This window comes from Gracilinanus agilis, chromosome 1 (assembly GCF_016433145.1).
Source record: "Gracilinanus agilis isolate LMUSP501 chromosome 1, AgileGrace, whole genome shotgun sequence".
NCBI classification, from domain to species: domain Eukaryota; kingdom Metazoa; phylum Chordata; class Mammalia; order Didelphimorphia; family Didelphidae; genus Gracilinanus; species Gracilinanus agilis.
Genome location: NC_058130.1, coordinates 94,556,176 through 94,577,027, shown reverse-complemented (window position 1 = coordinate 94,577,027; position 20,852 = coordinate 94,556,176). Strand labels below are relative to the sequence as shown.

At 43.2% G+C, this 20,852-nt stretch overlaps 1 protein-coding gene across 1 annotated transcript in view; it reads left to right on the top strand.

Moving 5' to 3' along the window:
• OBSCN (obscurin, cytoskeletal calmodulin and titin-interacting RhoGEF) overlaps positions 1-20,852 on the top strand; it is a 301,647-nt gene that overhangs the window by 271,572 nt on the left and 9,223 nt on the right. Inside the window, exons 88-96 of the mRNA XM_044676976.1 lie at positions 1,811-1,837; positions 3,326-3,478; positions 4,860-4,905; positions 5,415-5,495; positions 6,256-6,529; positions 6,668-9,097; positions 11,233-11,300; positions 13,813-13,903; positions 19,592-19,759. Coding sequence (XP_044532911.1) covers positions 1,811-1,837; positions 3,326-3,478; positions 4,860-4,905; positions 5,415-5,495; positions 6,256-6,529; positions 6,668-9,097; positions 11,233-11,300; positions 13,813-13,903; positions 19,592-19,759 — 3,338 coding nt within the window. The remainder of the gene's footprint in view (positions 1-1,810; positions 1,838-3,325; positions 3,479-4,859; positions 4,906-5,414; positions 5,496-6,255; positions 6,530-6,667; positions 9,098-11,232; positions 11,301-13,812; positions 13,904-19,591; positions 19,760-20,852) is intronic.

Below are 20,852 nucleotides of genomic sequence, written 5' to 3'. Positions count from 1 at the left end.
AATTTGCCTTTCCATTAATCCTTATTGATTATAATTTTATTGCATTATGATCTGGAAAAGTTGCATTTATTATTTTTGCTTTTCTGCATTTGGTTGGGAAGTTTTTATGCTTTATACCCTAATACCTGTTGGGTTTTTTGCATATGTACCATGTGCTACTGAAAAGAAGGTATGTTCCAAAGCTTCCTTTGAAATGATCAGGAGTTCCAGCTACAACCCTTTGTGCTGCTAATTAACAATCACAAATGAATGAACTTTTGTAGTGTTTTCATAAAACTAAATATGGCTGAAAGAGGATCACTGAAAATATGAAGAACAACCTTGACCCAAAGCATGAATCCCCTGCATGGCCTCCATAGCAACAAAATCATCCAGGTACTCAAAACAGGAACTCCTGGAGCAGCTTTAGAGTCTATAAAATGCCTTTCTAACAATTACTTATTAGAGTCTCTCAAAAGCTATATGAGGGTGACAGTCTGATGAGAGGCAATACTGTGTACTGGAAAGGACATAGAATTTATTTGTTAATTGTTTCTCTTCCCTCCCCACAAAATAAATACAAGAACATACAGATACAGTGTTCTCATCACCTCAAAAATAGACTATTCCTCCACTCAGAAGGTACACAAGGACAAATGTACCCATCACCACCCCCCTCCACTCTGTCCTGTGGTCCTTGTCGCCCTGCCAGGAAATCACACCCCAAGCCTCATTGAGGATCATGGATAGTATGACAGGATCATTCTGGCCAGCTGAGACAGCTGGACATGTGGAGGGCATAAGCTTCAGTCTTTTTCTTGTGGCCTAGGAGCCATAGGCTCCTAGAGCAGAAGAAAAGAGATGACTGACTCAGAAACAATTAAATTTGTTCACCATTTTGCTCAGCACAACCCAGGGAGCAGCAGGAGATCATGAATCCCAGTCAATAACTCAAAGTAACTAAGGGTCTCAAAAAGCCTGGCATTCCCTCACTTTTCCCAGCAGCCTGTCACATTCTCCATCACGTCCCAACTTCCTCTCATTGACTTGACTCAACCCTACCCTTCTCTCATCCCACACTAGTGGCAGATGTTTATCTGCACATATCATCCCATATTAAGTTCCTGGGCTTCATTTTCAAGGTGGAATGGGAGTAAAATTTAGTAGTTTGTTGGCATAATTGAGCTGCCGTCAAGACCTTTATCCTTTGTTTTTATATCCCAGTCATTTCTAGATATACTTGTCCCTGTACCCAAGCTTTTCCTTTAAATGAAAATAATTTAAATAAAACCACCAACACAGTAAATTCATCTGATGGCAAATGTATCATTCTGTATTCAGAATTCTGAATTCCCCATTCTGAATTCCCCATTCTGTATTCCCCAACCTCTCAAAAAAAGTGGGGGAGGGTGCTACCAGGACTTTTCATCTAGCTTTAGCTGCTTATCACCCCACCCCAATTTTCTCAGCCTACTTATGTTTTTATCTTATGGCCTTGCTATCAGAGGACAACTTCCAGAATGAAATGGTACCAGTTGTTGCTTTCTGATTGAGGCTACATTATTCTAGAGCACTCACATTATCCCATTTAAACCTTTAACCCTCAACAAAGTTATTAGCCATTAATGTGAGGTACCCATTCACAGGGTCTATCTAGTCCTGGCCTACCTTACTCATCCTACTTTCAGTTAGCTTACACATTGCTGCTCTAATTCCCCAGTTTCATCGGTGCTGTGTTTCCCTGGTCCTGGCTTCTCCCCTGGTCTTATCAGGCTACTCTCTCTGCCAATCTAGAATCACCATGTGACATTTGGCTTTTGTTTTTCCATAGGGCTGTTGGTGTCATCACCTACTTAAGGTAACCAGTCCTCTACCAACTAAATTCTCAATCCCTTCTCTCCCAAAGTAACTAATCCCTTCTCTCCCAATCCTTTCTCTCACCCATCTCTTAAATACCCAATTCCTTGCCCACCTCCCCAGGCATTCAGTACCTTTTCTATTAAGGTAACCAATTCTATCTCCCAAGGCTCCTCCCCTTCCTTTCCCTAGGTCCTACCTTTTCAGAAAGAATAAGCCCAAGTTAAGATGCCTGTGGATGTCTAGATTAAGAACAGTACAGAGGGAGTAAAGTTCTAAATTCCAGGGTTTTGCCGGCTTCGAGTATTTGCTTCTCCAAAATGAGTTCTAGTGTCTGATAAATCGAAATATCCCAACTAGTAAGGCAAGAACTTGCTATTTGACAAAAACTGTTGACAAAGCTAGAGATTTGCTTCTCTTACCAGCCCCCAAAACAATGAGAACTTCAAAATTTGAAAATAACATCTAGGTCTTAAGGAATTTGAAGGCTATAGTGGAAAGACCACGTATTAAGGATCATGGATTGACTTGAGAAGTTAGGATGGCATGTGCCTTCATCTTACACTACCATGGTGGGTAGCTGGGACAGTTCTCTCAATGGTTAAGGCATGGTGAGAGAAGGAATTTGATCTCCACCTCTGCCAGTTAGCTTTGCTTAGAACTGCTTTATTCTCCAACCAAAGCCTGATCCCTAACCCAGGTAAGAGGCTAAAGCCTAATCTTAGTTACAGGCTGAGCCCTGGCCCTGCTCATGTGTGGTAGAATATAAGAACCAACCGAAAGTATTGGAGGCTCATTGAGTTCATACTTTTTTTTCAGGCTAGAAGACAGATTCAAAGGCTCCTCTTTCCCCCTTCAAGAAAAAGATAGGAAGTTCATCCTATGTACAGGCACTCCTATGTTATCACCATTCCTAGGAAATAATGTAAAGATCAAGGAAGGGACAGGAACAGTCTAGGGCTTCCAGAAGAAAAGTAAATAAAAAGAAAGTTGGGAGGTCCTTGAGCCTAATGTTACTCTTAAATTGTTATCATCTAACACCTTTTCCCTCAATTTACACCTTAGGAAGGATTAATCAATGGACAGCTAAATTGAGAGCAAGAATAGGACAGGAGCAAGCAGCCTGGGGAAGTGCAGGGTTTGGCTGGTTTGTTTTTTAAAGGTGTGGGAGTGCTGGAAAGGAGGAGAGTGATTCTGGGCAGGGGAGATGCAAAGGTACCAATGGCACTCTGCTGGATAACTGGGAGGTGGTCCCCAGCAGTGACCTGAATCTCCTGCCTAAGGCCACTAAGAGCTCTGTTCACCAGAGAAAACAAACTCTAGTTTGAGCTTCCTTCCCCAGGCAAGGGGAGGGCCCAGGCACCTACCTTAGTCATACATTTGGTTCATTTCAGGAAGATGTAGGGGCTCCAAAGGCAGGGAGGGGCCAGCCGTACCTCTGAAGCAGCCCAATACTAACAGCCAACTTCCTTCCCATTTCCTACTTCAGTTTGACCTGCACATCCCCGTTTGCTGGTGAGAATGACCGAGCGACTCTCCTGAACGTGCGGGAGGGGAAGATCTCCTGGACCACCCCCCAGGCGGTCCACCTGAGTGAGGAGGCGAAGGACTTTATAAAGGGGATTCTTCAGCTGGCGCCAGAGTAAGGACATTCCTCTTCATTTCCCATGGGACTTCACATTCCAAATTCTCTCCACAGTAGTGTTCAACATCATAAAACCATAGAAGGGCCAAGGCTGGGAGTCGCTTTGGAAATTAAAACATCAGAGGCTGAATGGAGCCTTAGAACTTAGAAGATCAAAGGCTGGGAGGAACCTTAGAACTCAGACTGTCAAAGGTCGGGAGTGTAAGAATGTCAGGGGGAAGCTGGGGGGCTCAGTGGATAGAGAGCCAGGACTAGAGACTGGACAGTCCTGGGTTCAAATCTGGCCTCAGACACTTCCTAGCTGTGTGACCCTGGGCAAGTCACTTTACCCCCCATTGCCTAGCCCTTATTGCTCTTCTGCCTTGGAATCAATATACAGTATCTAAGAAGAAAGGGTTTAAAAAAAAAAGTCAGGAAAGAATCTTAGAACATAGAATATCAGGCCTTTGGACTTAGAATGTCAGGTTTGGATGGGGCCTTGAAATGCAGAATGCCTAACTGAGAGAGACTTTAGAGAGAGAGAGAGAAAGAGAGAGAGAAAGGATTAAGAACATAGAATACATACTGTTGAAACTGAAAGAATCTTGGAATGTTATATAGACTGTCAGAGTCGGAAGAGCCCTTACAACAAAGAACTTGGAATGTTCGCCCTAACAAGGCCTTAGAACAACCATTGGCTGCACTGGGGTATACCATAGCACATAGAACAGAATGAATGCTGGATTGGGGAAAGATAAATGCCTGATTCCGTTTTCAGAGGGCCTGAAGTCCTCAGCGTCCTCCCTTGCCCAGTCCTGTCACTTTGGCACCTTGCCCATCTGCTCTGGGAAGACCTACGAGAAAGTTACCTGTGCCTAGAAGCCAAGACCACCTTTGACTAGGCCAAGAGACTCAATTTGACAGTCAAATTGCAATCTGCCAGTATGTGCATCTTCTCTTCCCTGCCAGCCTGGAAGGACAGACAGATTACCTGAGGTCATAGATTTAGAAGTGGAAGAGGTATTCGAGATCATCTAGCCCATGGCCTCCCTTTTATAGATGAGCAAACTGAGGAAGAAGTAGTGAGTAAGGAGCAGAGCTGTGATTTGAACCTAGGACCATCCACTCTCAAGACAGCCTCAAGGGCTTTCGGCAAAGTAGACTCAGTTTGTTAAATCAAGAATAACAATGCACCGTTTACAGAGAGCTGTGGTTTATAAAACTTCCTCACAGAGATGCTCCAAGGGAGATAGTAAGAGGATTATTATTCCCATTTTACAGGCAAGAAAAAACTGAGGTTCAAAGGATAGTTTCCCAAGAATACATAGTGTCAGAGCTAGGATTCGAGTGTACTCTTTCCAGTACACCACATAAAGCAAATGTCTTGTTTGGTTCTCAGGGCCAGACCCAGTGCTTCCAAATGTCTCACCCACCCATGGTTTATGGTAAGTTGACTTTGCAGAGATTTTACATCCTTTCTACAATCACCAGGCCCATCGCAGATACTTGGAAGGAATTGGCCATGGAAGGCACCTGTGAGAGCAGAAAACTGGCCTTTGGGATAAAGGCAGAAGCCTTTCTTGGGAGGGCTTGCCCGTTAAGCTTGCACCCACAGAGCATGGTGGGAGATGCTGGCAAAGGAGAGTAGGCCGGGTCCTTCTTGAACCATCAGAACTAATGGGAGGTGGGGGAGAGGAAGAGAAAGATAGACAGAAAGACGAGAGAGAATTTTTTCTCACTAGCCTATGGTCCCAGGGCAGATGCAAGAGGATGGGAAAGTCCCACCATGCTCAGTCTCTAAGGACACTCAGCCTTGATAGCAAGACTCCTTTGTTGAGGCCACCCAAGTGTCCAGAGAAATTCCCACCAAGTTAAGAAAGGCACCAGAACGGTGCCCCCCTCCCCAAGAAATCTGGTCCTCAGGGCTCCTGATTGTGGCCTTTTTTCTTTCCAGAAACCCTCAGTGCCTCCCGAGGAGGTTCATTTCATCAACACCAAGCAGCTCAAGTTCATCGTGGCCCGGAGCAGGTGGCAGGTCAGTGGCAGCCCTCTCTGGGGCATGGCCCAGCTGGGCTTTAGGGCTGTTCCTCTCACAGGCCTAGCCAGTGCCCAGGAATGGGAAGTGAGGCTTACTATCTCTCTAGCCTTGTGATCTCATGAGCTAGTCCCATAAGGAAAGGGAGAAGGGAATAGGTAGTATTGAGCATTTCCTGGGCATCAGGCCCTGTGCTGAGAACAGAGACTGCCAGAGCAAGAAGAGGCCTCAGAGACCTTCTAGACGGGGAGGGCAGGGGCCAAAGAGAAAGCTTGCCCCCGAGGGAGCCAGTGCCCTGGACGTCCAGCCCAAGCACTGCGCTGGCTTCTAGACCTAGAGCTCCTCTTTCCAGGATAGATGAACCCGAGATCCCCATGGATGGGGGCTTCCTTTCTGTCTTGAGGTGGATCACGAAGCAGCATGTGATGGACCTCGTTTTACAAATGAGGAAACTAAGGTCTAGAAAAGGAAGTGATTTGCCTAAGGGCCCACAGGTCACAGCAGAACTCTAACCCAGGCCATCCTCTTCTGGGTTCCGGGGCTACCCATCATCAAGGTGGGCAAGTCACCCTCGGGGCTTCGGCCTACTTCCCTCACTCCTGGCCATCCCATCATTTCACCTGCCCTTTGCAAAGGCAAAGGTTGAAGCAGTTCTTTGGAGACTGCCAAGCCCAGCCAGGGCCTGATGTCGAGTTGGGGGCTGGGGGGAGTCCGAGCTGGGCTCTTGACTGACGGCCTGGCATTGACCCTTTCTTCCCAGAGATCTTTGATGTGCTACAAATCCATCCTGGTGATGCAGTCCATCCCAGAGCTCCTGCAGGGCCCTTCAGACAGCCCATCCCTTGGCATCTCCCGGCACCTCATCAAAGAGGCCAGCTACTCCACCAGCAGCTCCTCCTCAGACAACGAGATTGCGGCCTACTCTCGGGCCAAGTCCTTACCGCCTTCACCAGGAACATACTCCCCCGTCTTCCAGCCCAAGACTCTCCTCCGAGGCTCTGCAAGCCTCCCCGAGGAGGGCGAACTCCCTGCAGGTGCCACAGGGGCCCCAGGAGGCACGGACCACAGGTGGGAACAAGGTGGCAGGCTATCTCCCAGGGCCCCCCACAGGTTCTGGGAGCAGCCCCTGTTGCCAAAGACGGCCTCTGCTGACAGTATGACCCTCAAGGAAGGGGAAACTGAGCCTGGGGGGGCAGCTTCGTTTCAGGAAGGAGACAAGACTGCAGCCAAGGGTGCCACATGCGTACCCCGGCAAAGCATTATCAAGAGTACATTCTCTTGGCAGGCCCGTGAGGCCCAGGAACGAGAAGGTACGTCTCTTGTCCATGATTATAGGAAGCACTTGGAGAGGGCCCGGAGGAACCTTCTGAAGGGCTGGTACTCCAAAGGAGCCCTGCGGGGCCTGCGAGAGCCGCTCCTAGAACATTATGAAATGGAGGAGGAGGAAGCCAAGGAGGGCCAGATGGGCCCGCTGACCAAGTCACCATCTTTTGAGACAGCCCTCCGGCTGCCTGGCTCTACCTCCCGCATCTCCAACCGAAGCCACTCATTTGATGACTACAGGCCAAGAACCACCAGCCCCTTCCCAGAGCTAAGCGAGGAAAAAGAGCAGAACAAGGATCCGGCTACTGGTGAGAGTGCAGGAGAGTCCCCAAAGATGAGCCAGTCAGAAAGCCCAGGAGGGACTACGCTTCCCCTGACACCAGCCAAAGAGCAGGGAATCATGGCCGGGGCCATCTCCCCATCCCAGCTTGCTTCACTGCCTACCTCTTCAAGCCAGAAAGAGGAAGGATCAGTCCTGAAGGCTAGACCTCCTCTGCCCAAAAGTTCAGGTCCAAGAGCAGCAGATACCTGCCAGGAAGGTCAGTGCCTCCCCTCATCTGTCCCACATTCCCAGATGGCTTCAAGCTCACCTGGGGAAGAAGGATTAAAGGATGACTCCCTAAAGAGCTCAAACCCTTTTCTGTTCAGTGATTCCACAACCACACTCCAAGGTGGCAGCCATCCGTTGGCACCCACCCCCAATCTGAAAGTAGCCCCAGGATCGGCCACTGAGGGCAAACAGACAGATGACTCCCTGAAGCACTCGAACCCATTCTTCTCCAGCAGTCTCCTGACCACAGGCTCTGGACCCTCAGCTTACACCAGTGATGAAGGTGGGCACAAGGATGGACCTCTAAAGCGATCCAACCCATTCCTGTACAGTGACTCGGGGTCTGCCCTGCAAGAGGGCCATCAGCTCCCTGGGATCCCTGGAGACACACTAAAGAGATCCAATCCTTTCCTTTACCATGACCCAGGGTCTGCTCTTTTGGAGGGAAGTACTACTTGGGATGCTACCATCCTACAAAAACAAGGCATCCCCAGTTCAGCCCTACCTGGTACCCACATGGAAGGGCTTCTGAAGACATACAGCAATCTCCTCCCAGGGCAGCCTCAGCCAACAGACTCCTCCAAGCTGTCAGCCTTCGAAACCCAAACCAGACTATTCTCAAGTTCAGTGAGTGAACTCCATAGCTTTTCAGGACCTGCTTTTCTGGGGAGTATTTCCCCATCAGAGGCTACCTCAAATCTGACTCCCAAGAGTGACTATTTCTACAGTGCCACAGAGTCGGCATCCCTAGAGGATGTTGTGGAAAAGATGGTAGATTTGTCCAAGGAGATGACAGTCCTCGCCGATTCGGTGTCTGACCAGCATGGCTCAAAGACACAGACTGTACCCAGGAAGTTTTCCTATGGAGAGCGTGGGGGCTATGTAGGAGTTGGGGGCTACGGCAGTTTTGCCTTTGGGGGAGAAGGAAATGTGCTGGGCCAGAGGCCCTTGTGGGCTGCCAGAACCTGGACTGAGTCAATATCATCTGAAGAGCCAGAAGAGACGGTGCAAGAGAGCACTCCGTCCCAGACAAAGTCTTCTTCCCTCACTGAGATTGTAGAAACTGGAAAGGATGCTGGGAAAGAGATTGGGAAGGATGCTAGGAAGGAGACAGGGAAAGAGACAAGGGAAGAGACTGGGAAAGGCTCAGGGGAATTCCTCTCATGGGAGGAATTTGGCAAAAGCTCCCAAGTCTCCTTGGTGCAAATCAAAGACCTTTCTGGAGACTCATCTGTTGGAGACACAGTGTCTCTAGACATCTCTGAAGTGGAACCAGCTTACCTAAACTTGTCTGATTTATATGATATCAAATACCTCCCCTTTGAGTTTATGATTTTCAGGAAGGTGCCCAAACCAGTTGAGAAAGAAGTCCCAGCCCAACTGAGAGTAGAAAGCATAGATAAAACAGATTTAGAAGAAACTTGGTATAAGCAAGAAGAATTTGGACTCTTGCCCATCAGAGCCACTGGGCAACAAAGAAGCCTAGAGATCATGGAAGACTTTGATCCAATGGAACTCATGGGTAAGGACACCAAGGGCCATATGTACACCAGTGGGAAGAAGAGGAAATCCTCCCCAACCAAACCTGGCTTTTTCAATTTCTCTGGGAAATATCAGCCTCTGGAGAGCCCAGTTGAACATAGCCTGAAGAAGAAAGTGAAGGCCTCGGTGGCCCATATTTCAAGAATCCTGAAGGGCAAACCAGCATTTGAGCAAGAAAGACGAGAAGGTAAAAACCTCCCTCTACCTTGTGATGACCACTTGGTTATTGGGGGGAGGAGGAGAAAGAGGACTACCAGGGCAATGAGAGAGGGGAGAATCATAGAAGTTTCATTGATGTTACTCAATTTTATCAATAGAAATAGAGAGACTGGGAGGAGGGGAAGGTTTTAGAAGGAAAACGATGAATTCCATTTTGGATATGATAAGTTTGAGTTGACAGTGAGATATCCATGCATGCCCAGTGGGTAGCTGGGGACATGAGACTGGAATATCTGTCTCACAGAGTTGCTGTGAGGCTCAAATAAGAGAATCTATGTAAACCACTTTGCCAAGTTTAAAGCTCCATACAAATGACAATTATTAAGATCCACTGCCCCAGACTCCAGTGGAACATTCTTAGGTGAAACTGTTCCAGGCATCAGTAGTAGCAATATTGATGAGCATAAAGAACTCTGGAGAAATAGCTCACATCCTAACAAATATCCATTTAGATAGCCCCTCAAAGCACTTTCCTCTAGCCATCCCTAAGAGGTTATTAGTGCAAATATTACCATCTCATTTATAGCCAGAAGACAAAAATCACATTGAAATATATTTCATTTCTCATCTCTTGCCCTAATAGGCTCTTTTAAAAGAAAAAAAACCCTTACCTTCCATTTTAGAATCAATTCTGTATATTGGTTCCAAGGCAGAAAAGCAGTAAGGGCTAGGCAATGGGGGTTAAGAGACTTGCTCAGGGTCATCCAGGTAGGAGTATCTGAGGCCACATTTCCTTAATAGTCACTTGAGAGTGCTTAATTTAGATTAAGGCATAATAAGGTATCAGTGATGCTAAAATTGGGCAACATCACCAAATCTACAACATGGAGTAGAGTAACAATAGATTCTGTTCATTTTTGCTATCATTAAACATTCACACTGAAGAGCCACATCCCCAAATTCCCACCAGATTCAGTGTCCTCAATGGGCTGGTGCAGTGGAGGAAGTCTGATTTGAGGGTGAAGGGTTAGATGCCTGGCTCTGCCACTTACTATCTACATGACCTCAGGGCCTCAGTTTCCTCATCTAGAAAATAAATGTTTCGATCAGAGAACTCCCCAGGGCCCTCCCAGCTCCTTAGTCTACTGTTGAGCTGAGTACTCCCATTTAGTTAGGCTGCTCCTCATCAGACAAACAGTCCATCTCCTGGCTGGTATCCAAAGTCTTCAGAGCTTTGTATGACCTGCTAGAAGTTGTTCTCTGCTGACAGGCTACAATAACACTCCAGCAGAGCACATTAGAGGAGGTTTCCATACATAAAGGTAGAAAAATAGGACTTGTTTCCATATGACATCCTTCAAGGCCACTTCTTCTCTAGAGTACAGGAAGCTCTTTCTCTAGGAGTATCTGAGTTTATTCCTGCTCAGAGACAGACAGATGAGCTCAGTAGCCTCTCGAGATCCTCCCCAGCCCTTGTCTTATCACCAAATGTGCCTTTTTGGAATGCAACCAGATCTAAATTATAAGACATAGTTGTATGGCAAATGTAGGCCTAAACTTCTGGGTCAAAGGAGAGGATTTTAAAACTTTGCAAGCATGTTAAAAATTTTTAATTAAATCTATAGGATTCAGGATTGAAAGCAACCTTAAAGATCATCTTTCTTACAGATAAGGAAACTGAGATCCAGAGAAGGAAAATGACTTGTCTAAGGTCATATGATCCCTATTTAATAAAACCAGATTTTCTTCAGAGTTCTCAAACTGAGTTCCCAGTTCCTTGAGTCTTATTCAGTCTCCCACCAAATTGTCATCCAAAGCATACTAGTTGGTCATTTATCCAAATGAATAACAAGTCAATGAAAAGAAACAAAGGTCTAATAAATAATTCCCAAAGTAGGGCTAAGTTAAATCCTGTGGGAAGGCTCTTCCAGACAAGGAAACTCAGGGAAGGATTCTTAGAAGATGAGATTCTTTGGTTGAGTTTTAAAGGCTGGGAAAACTTCAACAAGGGTAAATAAGAGAAAGGGGATGCCAGGTATTGAGAACAAACGCAGGGGGGAAAAGTGGAGAAGCAAATAGGATCTGTGGTAATTTAGCCCACTGCTCTGGGTAACTGATGAGTTCCTTTCCTCTCTTTTCTTCCGGCAGTTCTGGAGGAAGAAGAGGCTTTTAAGAAGAAATCAGGATTGTCATCATTCAGACTCTCAGGAATGAAAACCAAAGACAGAGGTGTGTGTTTAGGTCACTTAGGGATTTCTCTCTCCCTGTCCCATTTTTTTTTTCAATTGATCACTCAAGTCTGTATTGAGCATCTACTATGGAATGGCTTCAAGGACAACAATAACAACAATAACAGCAACAACAACAACAACAACAACAACAACAATAATAATAATAATAATAATATGACATGGAAGAAAAACTAGTTTGGTGTTGAGTTTTCTTAAAACTCTTACCTTCTCTCTTAGTATCAATTCTAAGACAGAAGAGCAGCAAAGGCCTAACCAATCAGGGTTAAGTAACTTGCCTAGGGTTACTTACACAGCTAGGAAGTGTCTGAGGCCACATATGAACCAGGTCCTCCTGACGCCAAGCTTGATGTTCTATCTACTGTGCTATCTAGCTGCTCCTTCCACAGTGTTTCAAGATTTACAAAGTAAAAAATAGCCCTATAACAGAGATGGGCAACCTTTTGAGCTTGGTGTGTCAATATTTGCCAAAAAAACGAGCATAACTCGGATGGTGTGTCACTTTGAGAAAAAAACATAATTTTGTGATATTTATAGTTTAACAAAAATGTATAATTGTAATATATAACTGTATTTAATAAACCAAAATAGGTAAATTAATGTAGGTAGAATTGTCATCTATAGTGCACAGAGGGTCTACACTACACTACAGCAAATGTTTCATCCTTGGCACACAGCCCCATACTTGCCACATGTCATCAAAAATGGCTACATGTGTCAATGCTGACACACGTGTCATAGGTCTGCCATCACCATCCTATAAGGACAGTAGTGTGATGTATTTCCTGTTTTATAGATTAATAAACTGAGGCTCAAAGAGGTTATGCAACTCGCTCAAGGCCATTTAGCTAGCAAAAGGCCAAGCTGAGACTTGCTTGTCTTCCTGTGCAAATTGCTCAATATTCTATAGTAATATATGGAGCTAAGCAGCATCCAACGTAAGAAAGTAAGCCTTTGAAAAAAATGTCTGTCCTGGAAAGATCCCTAGACATCATCATCTTCCTCCCTCCATCTGTTCTCAGGAAAAGCTCTAAAATCAGTTCCAATCTCCTCAGTGTGAATTGGTCAGCCTCTTAACCCCCTTTCCCAGAGCTATCTTGCCCCAAAAGGCCACTGGATAACCCTTGGAGGTTTCCCAATCTCTATGTAAACCACTGCCCCAGACTCCAGTGGAACATTCTTAGGTGAAACCATTCCAGGCATCAGTAGTAGTGATGTTGGTGAGCACAAAGAACTCTGGAGAAATAGCTCACATCCTTTCTTCTAAATATTGCCATCTCATTTATAGCCAGAAGACAAGTCACACTGAAACGTGTCTCATTTCTCACCTCTTGCCCTAATAGGATCTTTTTTAAAACTCCATATAAATTGGAGGTTATAAGCCTCATGGGGTAGCCCAGCACTGAGAATGATCTGTTTCTTTCTGTGTGAACCCTTGAGTTATTCCCTACTACATATAGGGCTAGGAAAGTAGGGGCAGGGACTCTTGTCAGTCAGTCAGTCAGTCAGTCAGTCAAGATCCAGTTTCTGTCCTTGAGGAAATCACAGTCCAACCGGGGAGAGAAGAAAGTTAACCATTAATACAAAACTATGTCCTCTGTGGGGGTTTGAGTTTTTTGGTTTGGTTTTGTATTGTTTTTAGAATTACCAAATGCATTTTTATTGATTTCAAAACAAATGATGATGATTGGGACAAAAAGAAGGAAACCTCAGGTGAGGTCAGGTAAAAGCCATCCATATGTAGTTTTAGAAGAAAGTAGCTCTTTTAAAAAGTTATTTAAAAGGCCAATAGTACTGGGGACATCATCATGCCAAAAAAATACAAGATAGGAGCATACTTCTACTAAAAAAAAAAAAAAAGGCCCAAAGTGCCAGTGCAGCAGAAGACCACTGTAGTCAAGGAAGGTTTAACTGAGAAGATGGGGCCTGAACTGAGCTTTGAAGGCTAGGGGTGGGGGGACTGAAGAAGAGGGAGGGACACACTCAGGTTAAAAGAACAGCACCAGAGTACAGTGCCCAGGGGAAGAAATGAGCTTTGCAACGTCAGACCATGCCTGGCTGAAAGGGAATATATCTGTGAGCACTTAACAGCTCTCCAAAGTCTGATCTTAGCCTAACTTTCCAACTTATTTGCCATTATTCCCTGTGTTCCTCTGGGAAACTACAAAGCCCTTTGTTTGCCCCTCTCCGGAGTACTCTACCACATAACACTGTTTAGCTCTGTGTTGGTATATTATCCCTCTACAAGGCCATGAGCTCCTGGAGGGCAGGAATAGTATCTATCCAATCTTTGCTTTTTGGTGCCTAGCACTGGGCTCTACACACAGCAGACACTTAATGTCTATACTGTATTCTATTGTATTGTTCTCCCCTTTTCAAACTTAGGATCACTTCAGTCAGCCTTGTCTTTAAAGACTTTGGTCCGTCTCCCTAAAATAACATGTGTATGTGTTTATTTGTCTGTCTCTCCTCAGCACCTCTATTTGTAAAGGAGCTCACAGATGAGGCTGTCATCCTGGGCCAGTCTGTTACACTCTCCTGCCAAGTTTCTGCTCACCCAGCTCCACAGACTGAGTGGTTTAAAGGTGATGGTACTACCCTGACTCTGGGGAGATGGGATTCACCAAACAGCCTAATCCTTGCATTAAAGGTAGAGCCAAGAGATGGTAATGCTTAGGAATCACAAAATGTTAGAGCTAGAAGGAACCATCAAATACAGACTACCAGAACTTAGAGACCACTTGGTCACTTTACAGATAAGGAAACTGAGATTCAGGAAGATTATATAATTTACCCAAGATCACACAGCTGGCTTGTGAAAGAACCAGAACAAAAGCCTATGTCACCTAGCTCCCTGCCCAATATTCTTCCCACTGACTGTCATTCCATTCTAAATGCCAAGCTGGTATGCCAACCATTAGATTCTACCATAAACCCTACTCATGGGAACAAAATTTGATCAATGAGATATAAGATCAGCATCTTTCAATTGTAAGGGTTAAAACGAGGGATTTTGACAAAATAAGAGAGCAACTTTTAATAATTTAAGTTTTAATGAGAATATAGTAGAGTTGTAAATTAATATTATCCCTTTAAGCCAGAGAAAAGAAAACTTCTGGCAGCTTTTAACAATTAACAATTAGTTTAATTAAAAGAGATAGTAAAAGAATATAGTAAAAGAGGGAAAGATAGAAAAGAGGAAAGAGAGATTACTAATCTTATACCCTGTAAATATACCTAAAATTCCTAATAACTACCTAAAATTTCCTAAAACTATCTCTAACAGCGTTCTCAGGACAGGTTCTTCTGCCTGGCACACCAGGCCTATCTACTCTATCTATAAATTATTCACTAACTCCCTAACTGGACAAAATAATGGATAGCCACAACTCACTCACTCCTTTAATCAGGTTTCTATAGCAGCCCAACTGTCAGTAGCCAACTGACAGCAGATCCTTGCCTATGAGACAGACCTCCTACTCTCTAGAGAGCCCAGAGGCAAAAAACCCTCCAGCAACTAAATGCCAACCCACACTACCAGCAGCCAACCCCCAACAACTAACTCATGCCCAGCAGCCACCTTCCCTGCAACTTCCAGCCTTCCCTGTCTGCAACTCACCCACTAACTGTCACCAACTGCCTCTTCTAACTGTCAGCAACTGACCACCTCCAACTGACGCTGGCTCAGCAGGGGGGCCCCCAGTTCCTACTTCCTGTCACTGTGGGCTGGTTAATCCCTACACATCTCTATGGTAAGAGGACCTCCTGATCCCCTGTTAAATTAAAGAAATTAAAGAATTCTTTTTTACAATCCCCTCTATGACCCTTTGGGAGGCTAGTCTCCCCAATGGATCAGTTAACCTATCTAACTTATACTTCTAAAAATCTTCTTGTTAAAGGTGCTTATAATATTACACTAACTAATAGAAAACTAAAATAATAATAAAGAAAAGGGAAATAAAAGAGAAAAAAAGCAAAACCAATGGTAGGCAGGCACATTGACAAAAAGCCAATTAGGGGGCAATCCCCTTTAACATAAGAAATTTACATTCATTAAATGCACTCAACCCCTCCTTCAGTTCAATCAATATTTCCCACAGTTCACTTTAGATCTTCCAATGCAGTGTAGATTTCTTTATGGTGTCTTCTTAAAACAGTTTACTTTTCTTGATTCAGGGAGCTAACAAATCCTAAACTTACTCTCAAAAGATTTCAAATCTTGGATTTTATAAAATACAATTCCCAATTACAATTACAAATAATACAATCCTAAATCTTGGAATTTACAAAAATTATACTCTAGGGATATCAATTTAAATCTAACAGAAACTACATAAAAAAGTATACAATCTAACAGATAATGCATAAAAAAGTACACGATCAATCCCCCTGAGGTGGATGTTGACCAACACTTATAACGCTTTGCAACACTTATCATTTACTTATTTTAACTTTTCTCTATAGTCCTATAAAAGTATAATAATAACCATTTCTCAACAGAATACATGCCAGTACACATATTTAAAACAAAATATAAATTCTATGATATAATATAAATTATACACTTACCCACTGGCTAATGGATGTCTAAACTCATTCTATTGCAAAATTTAAAAAATTATTAATACTGGTATCATGTACTTCAAGTACAAGGAAAAATCAAATATCCTAAAAATAAAAATCCTGGAGTTCAGGGTCAGTGAAAATAGTGTCTAATTGTCTCTGTAGTTTTATCTTCAATATATGTGACAGGATACAGTCAATCAGTTTTGATGGAAAGTATTTGTTTTACATGAGAGGATTGTATCCACAAAGTTTTTTCTCTAATTTTTATAGTTGTTGGAGGGGTTAACAGTACTTGAAATGAACCTTCCCAGGCTGGCTGAGTTGCCCCCGTGTGCTGAAAGTTCTTTATATATACTTTGTCTCCTGGGTTAAGATCATGAAGGGAAAAGTCCATAGGTCCTGCTTGTACTTCAGCTCCGGATTCTCAAAGTTGTAAATCCCAATTCTAGAAAGCAATAGAAGTTATTTCCCCCTAGCAATGATGTGTATGCAGGAGAAAAAGGCTTAAAAAGTTAAAATTAATTCTAAGATAGTGAGTTTTGCAGCAGTATCTGGAAGCTCCAGTGTCTAAGAGGCAATCATAATAAGTATCCCCAATTTTCAAGGTTACATGAGGTTCATTACTATGCAGGGGAGAATGGACTGGGATAACTGGTGTTAAGATATCAGTGTCTGGGAAATCAAAGGTTTCATTCTCTGATTCCAGAGTCCTTTCTCCCCTCTCTGACCTTCATAAAGGTCCTTGGCCATTTCTCTGGGGTTCCTCTTGTTAAGGGGGATTTCCACTCTGAGTATAGTGTGGACAAGCCTCATTTCAGATATATTGCTGTAAATTATCATTTGCCTCATTTGAATTAGTATTTCTAAATCCGTTTCTATTGTTGTTATTTTTTCTATCAGTTTCTACAGTTTAACATTACATGACTCCCTTTTCCCACAGAAGTAACACATTGGTGTTTGATTTGTGTATTCTTGCAAATAGGCTATGGCTACTATTTGATTTGCTTTTTCTCTTTCAATTTCCTCCTTTAAACTTTTAATTTCTCTCCTTAATGTCTCTATTAAGTCACTATTCTCCTCATCTTTCTTTTCATGGCCATTAAATACATAAACTGCTACTCTCCTGAATTCTTCAAGGTCCATACTAGCCCAATTCAGATAATTGGTCTTAAAATAATCTCTGACTACTTTACAACAGTTTTTAACAAACTGTCTCCTTATTTGTCTGACATCCCTTTCTCTGACAAGATCCAAATCTATATATCTACCTCCCAGCTCAATAAATAAATTGGGATGGATTTTCATCAGGGTTTTGTTTAAGACTCTCAAATTTTGTCCATGTACCATGCCTATAAGAGCAAGCTCTCACTCTGGTTAATAATGCCTCTCTAACCTAGCATAGTCTTGTGTAATCTTGCTCATTGTTGGGATTCCATTTTGAGTCTTGTGGAGGCCAATGAACTGTTCTTCTTCCCCTGGCCTGATTGACAAGAGAAACGGTTTTATTTTTCTCTCATTCTGTCAAAAAAAACTTAGAGCAAATTTTCAATATCCATTCATCCAAAATTATATGTGCAAAAAATGCTCTCTAGCTTTTTAATAATCACAATTGGATCATCCTCAAAAGAAATAATATTTTGCTTGAATCTCTCAATATCTTGGGGGGGTGAATGGTGTATGATGCCTTAGTGAAATTACATCTTTACTCTTATCAAAGGTGGGTATTTCTTTTAAAGGGAATAGGCCTGTAAATGAATTATTTTTGGTTTCTGCCTCTTGTTTTTTTATTTGAGTTGCCATAGAACAGGTAATGGATGTAGTTGGGGAAATAGATCGAGTGGGAGGAGTTTGGGTAGATTTAGAGATAGTTGGAACAGGACGAGGAAGAGTTGAGGTGGTTTTAGTATGAGCAGAATTGCATGGAGCAGGACTGGACAGAGTCTGAGCTGGCTCTAATGATGAGGGAGTGTTGAGAGATAAATCTCTCTTCTTACTCTGAGGATTTTTCAAACTTTTCTCAATCCTTTTTATATGTCTTGAAATTCCCCAAACTTTCCTCCAGCTTCTTAAGGTCACTCAAGTTATTTTCCAGTTTTTCTTCAAGGTGAGCTTTTAGTTCAGCAAAACTATTATCGTTTTGTTTCTTCCTGAAGAGGAACAGGTAGAATGCCAGGCCTCCTATCAGTATAAGTACATTTAGGAATATTCTGGTGTAATCTGTACATCTGGAATAATTCTGGTGTAATATTCTGTTGGACAATAGGCCATTTTAGACAGACAAGAAACGGCATCATAACTTGAACCAGACTACTCAGAATCATAGTTAATCTAATTGTTAATTTTGTTTGCAGTTCTCCTTTCTGTCAGTAAATGGTGCTATAAAGGATCAACAGCTATAACAGAATTAACTGCTAGGAACTTGATTTTGGGATAGTTTCAGTAAAAAGTGAGGGAAATGTTCAGAAGATTGTGGGTTCGAGTGTCACGTCAGGGTTGCCAATTAAATGTAAGGGTTAAAATTAGGGGTTTTTAAAAAATAAGAGAACAGCTTTTAATAATTTAAATTTTAATGAGAATATAATAGAGTTGTAAATTAATATTGTCCCTTTAAGCCAGAGAAAAGAAAACTTCTAGCAGTTTTTAACAATTAACAATTTAGCTTAATTTAAATAAAGATAATAAAAGAATAGAGTAAAGGAGGGAAAGATAGAAAAGAGGAAAGAGAGATCATTAATTTTATACACTATAAATATACCTAAAATTCCTAATAACTACCTGGAATTTCCTAAAAGTATCTCTCCTAAAACTGTGTCTTCTCAGGACAGGTTCTTCTGCCTGGCACACCAGGCCTATCTATTCTACTGTATCTATAAATTATTCACTACCTAACCCCTAAAATAATAGACAGCCACCACTCACTCACTCTCCTTCAATCAGTTTTCTATAGCAGCCCAACTGTCAGTAGCCAACTGACAGCAGATCCTTGCCTATGAGACAGACCTCCTGCACTCTAGAGAACCCAGAGGCGAAAAAACCTTTAAAGCCTAAAGCCAAAAGCCCTCTTGATAAGCTCAGGCCTGCCTTATATCCCAGCAACTAAACGCCAACCCACACTACCAGCAACCAACCCCCAACAACTAACTCATGCCCAGCAGCCACCTTCCCTGCAACTGCCAGCCCTGACTGTCCACAACTTACCCACCAACTGTCACCAACTGCCTCTCCTGTCAGCAACTGACCACCTGCAACTGACGCTGGCTCATCAGGGTGTTCCCCAGTTCCTACTTCCTGTCACTGTGGGCTGGTTAATCCCTACATATCTCTATGGTAAGAGGACCTCTAGGTCCCCTGTTAAAGAAACTAAAGAATTCCTTTTTACACAACCCACAAGCAGGAAATGCCACAGGGTCCCAAAGAACTGTTTATTATAAGCCTTGTTCTTTTTTTAAATTTATTTACATATTTTTAAAACTCTGATCTTCAGTCTTAATATCAGTTCTAAGACAGAAGAGCAGCAAGGACTATGCATTTGTGGTTAAGTGACCCAGGGTCACATAGTTGGAGGCCATATTTGAACCCAGGTCCTCCTGATTCCAAGCCTGGCACTCTTATCTACTATACTACCTAGCTGGCCCTATAATCCCTTTTTGGACCTACTCTCAGATCCGCTTCCCAGACTCAGGCCTTTGGTTCTCTCTCCTTCATAGATGGGATCTCCATTCAAACCAGTGGCAGGCTACTCATCTCCTCTACACTCAAAAACTTCCAGCTTCTGACCATACTGGTAGTCACCGAGGAAGACCTAGGTGTTTACAAGTGTACCGTGAGCAATTCCTTGGGGATGGCATCTACAATTGGCATCATTAGGAAAGCAGGTCAGTGTTAGCTCTCTATCCTCTCTTGGTTCCCAGACTTTTCTAGGAGAAGGATTTTTTATATGAAAAGGAATTGTGACACTGTTAGTGTCTGCCGATTGAGAAAATACATGACGACAAAAATCCCTCTTATTGCAGGAACATTTTAAAATAAATGAATGAAATTTAAGTGAATGAATGAATATGAATTAATGAAAAGCATTTAATAATCCTTTACCATGTAGCAAGCACTATGCAAAATTCTGGAGATCTAAACACAGAAATGAAGCAATCCCTACCCTCAAGAAGTCTATAGGCTAGTGTAGGAAATAACATATTGGTGGGGGGAGGAAGGGAGGGAGAATGGCCAAAGAAGAATTCTAGCCTAGGAAATCAAAAAGATGCTAAGTAGAAAACAGCAACAGCATGTATCTGCACTTGAAAAGGAGTGATCCATCTATGAGGCATGTTATTTATTTGAGGTGCCAAAGATATTTATCCTAAGTCATACTGCATATTTTATAAAAGCTAATGTAAAAATTCCAATGCTTGGGGTACGTGTGGATGTTTAGCACCTCTGCAATAACTCTCGGGAAATCTGCAACCCAAGTCTAAAGCCTTTGCTCTAAGATATTCTCCTGTGAAATGATTCTAAGGACCTTTGAATGGTTGGAAGTTCTTCACTCTTGAACACACATACTGTTCAGGAGGGGCTTCATTCTACCCCTTGTTTCAGCCTCTTTCTGCCACATCACAGAGTATTTTCCCTCTGAAAGCTTTCCAAAGTGCTGTCATCTGCCCTGTCTAGCTTCATGTAAATCACAGTATGGGGAGGAGGTAACAAAATGATTGAATGTGGGAACCCTTGCATCAGCCTGAATGACCCTGGATACTGAAGAGAACATACCTATGAAGTCATAACTAGGGATTCTGGTACCTGGGGGAAACTCAGTTGAGTCGGAGAAAGGGGGAAAGATAGCCCACTCCATCTCAATATAATTGCATGAGGAGAGAAGGCTGCTCATTTCCCAGAGAATCTAGTCCCTGCTTCAGAGCTACAAACCCTAACCCCTAGGAAGAAACAAGGCAAGGGAAAGTGGGAAGTGGGAGTCAT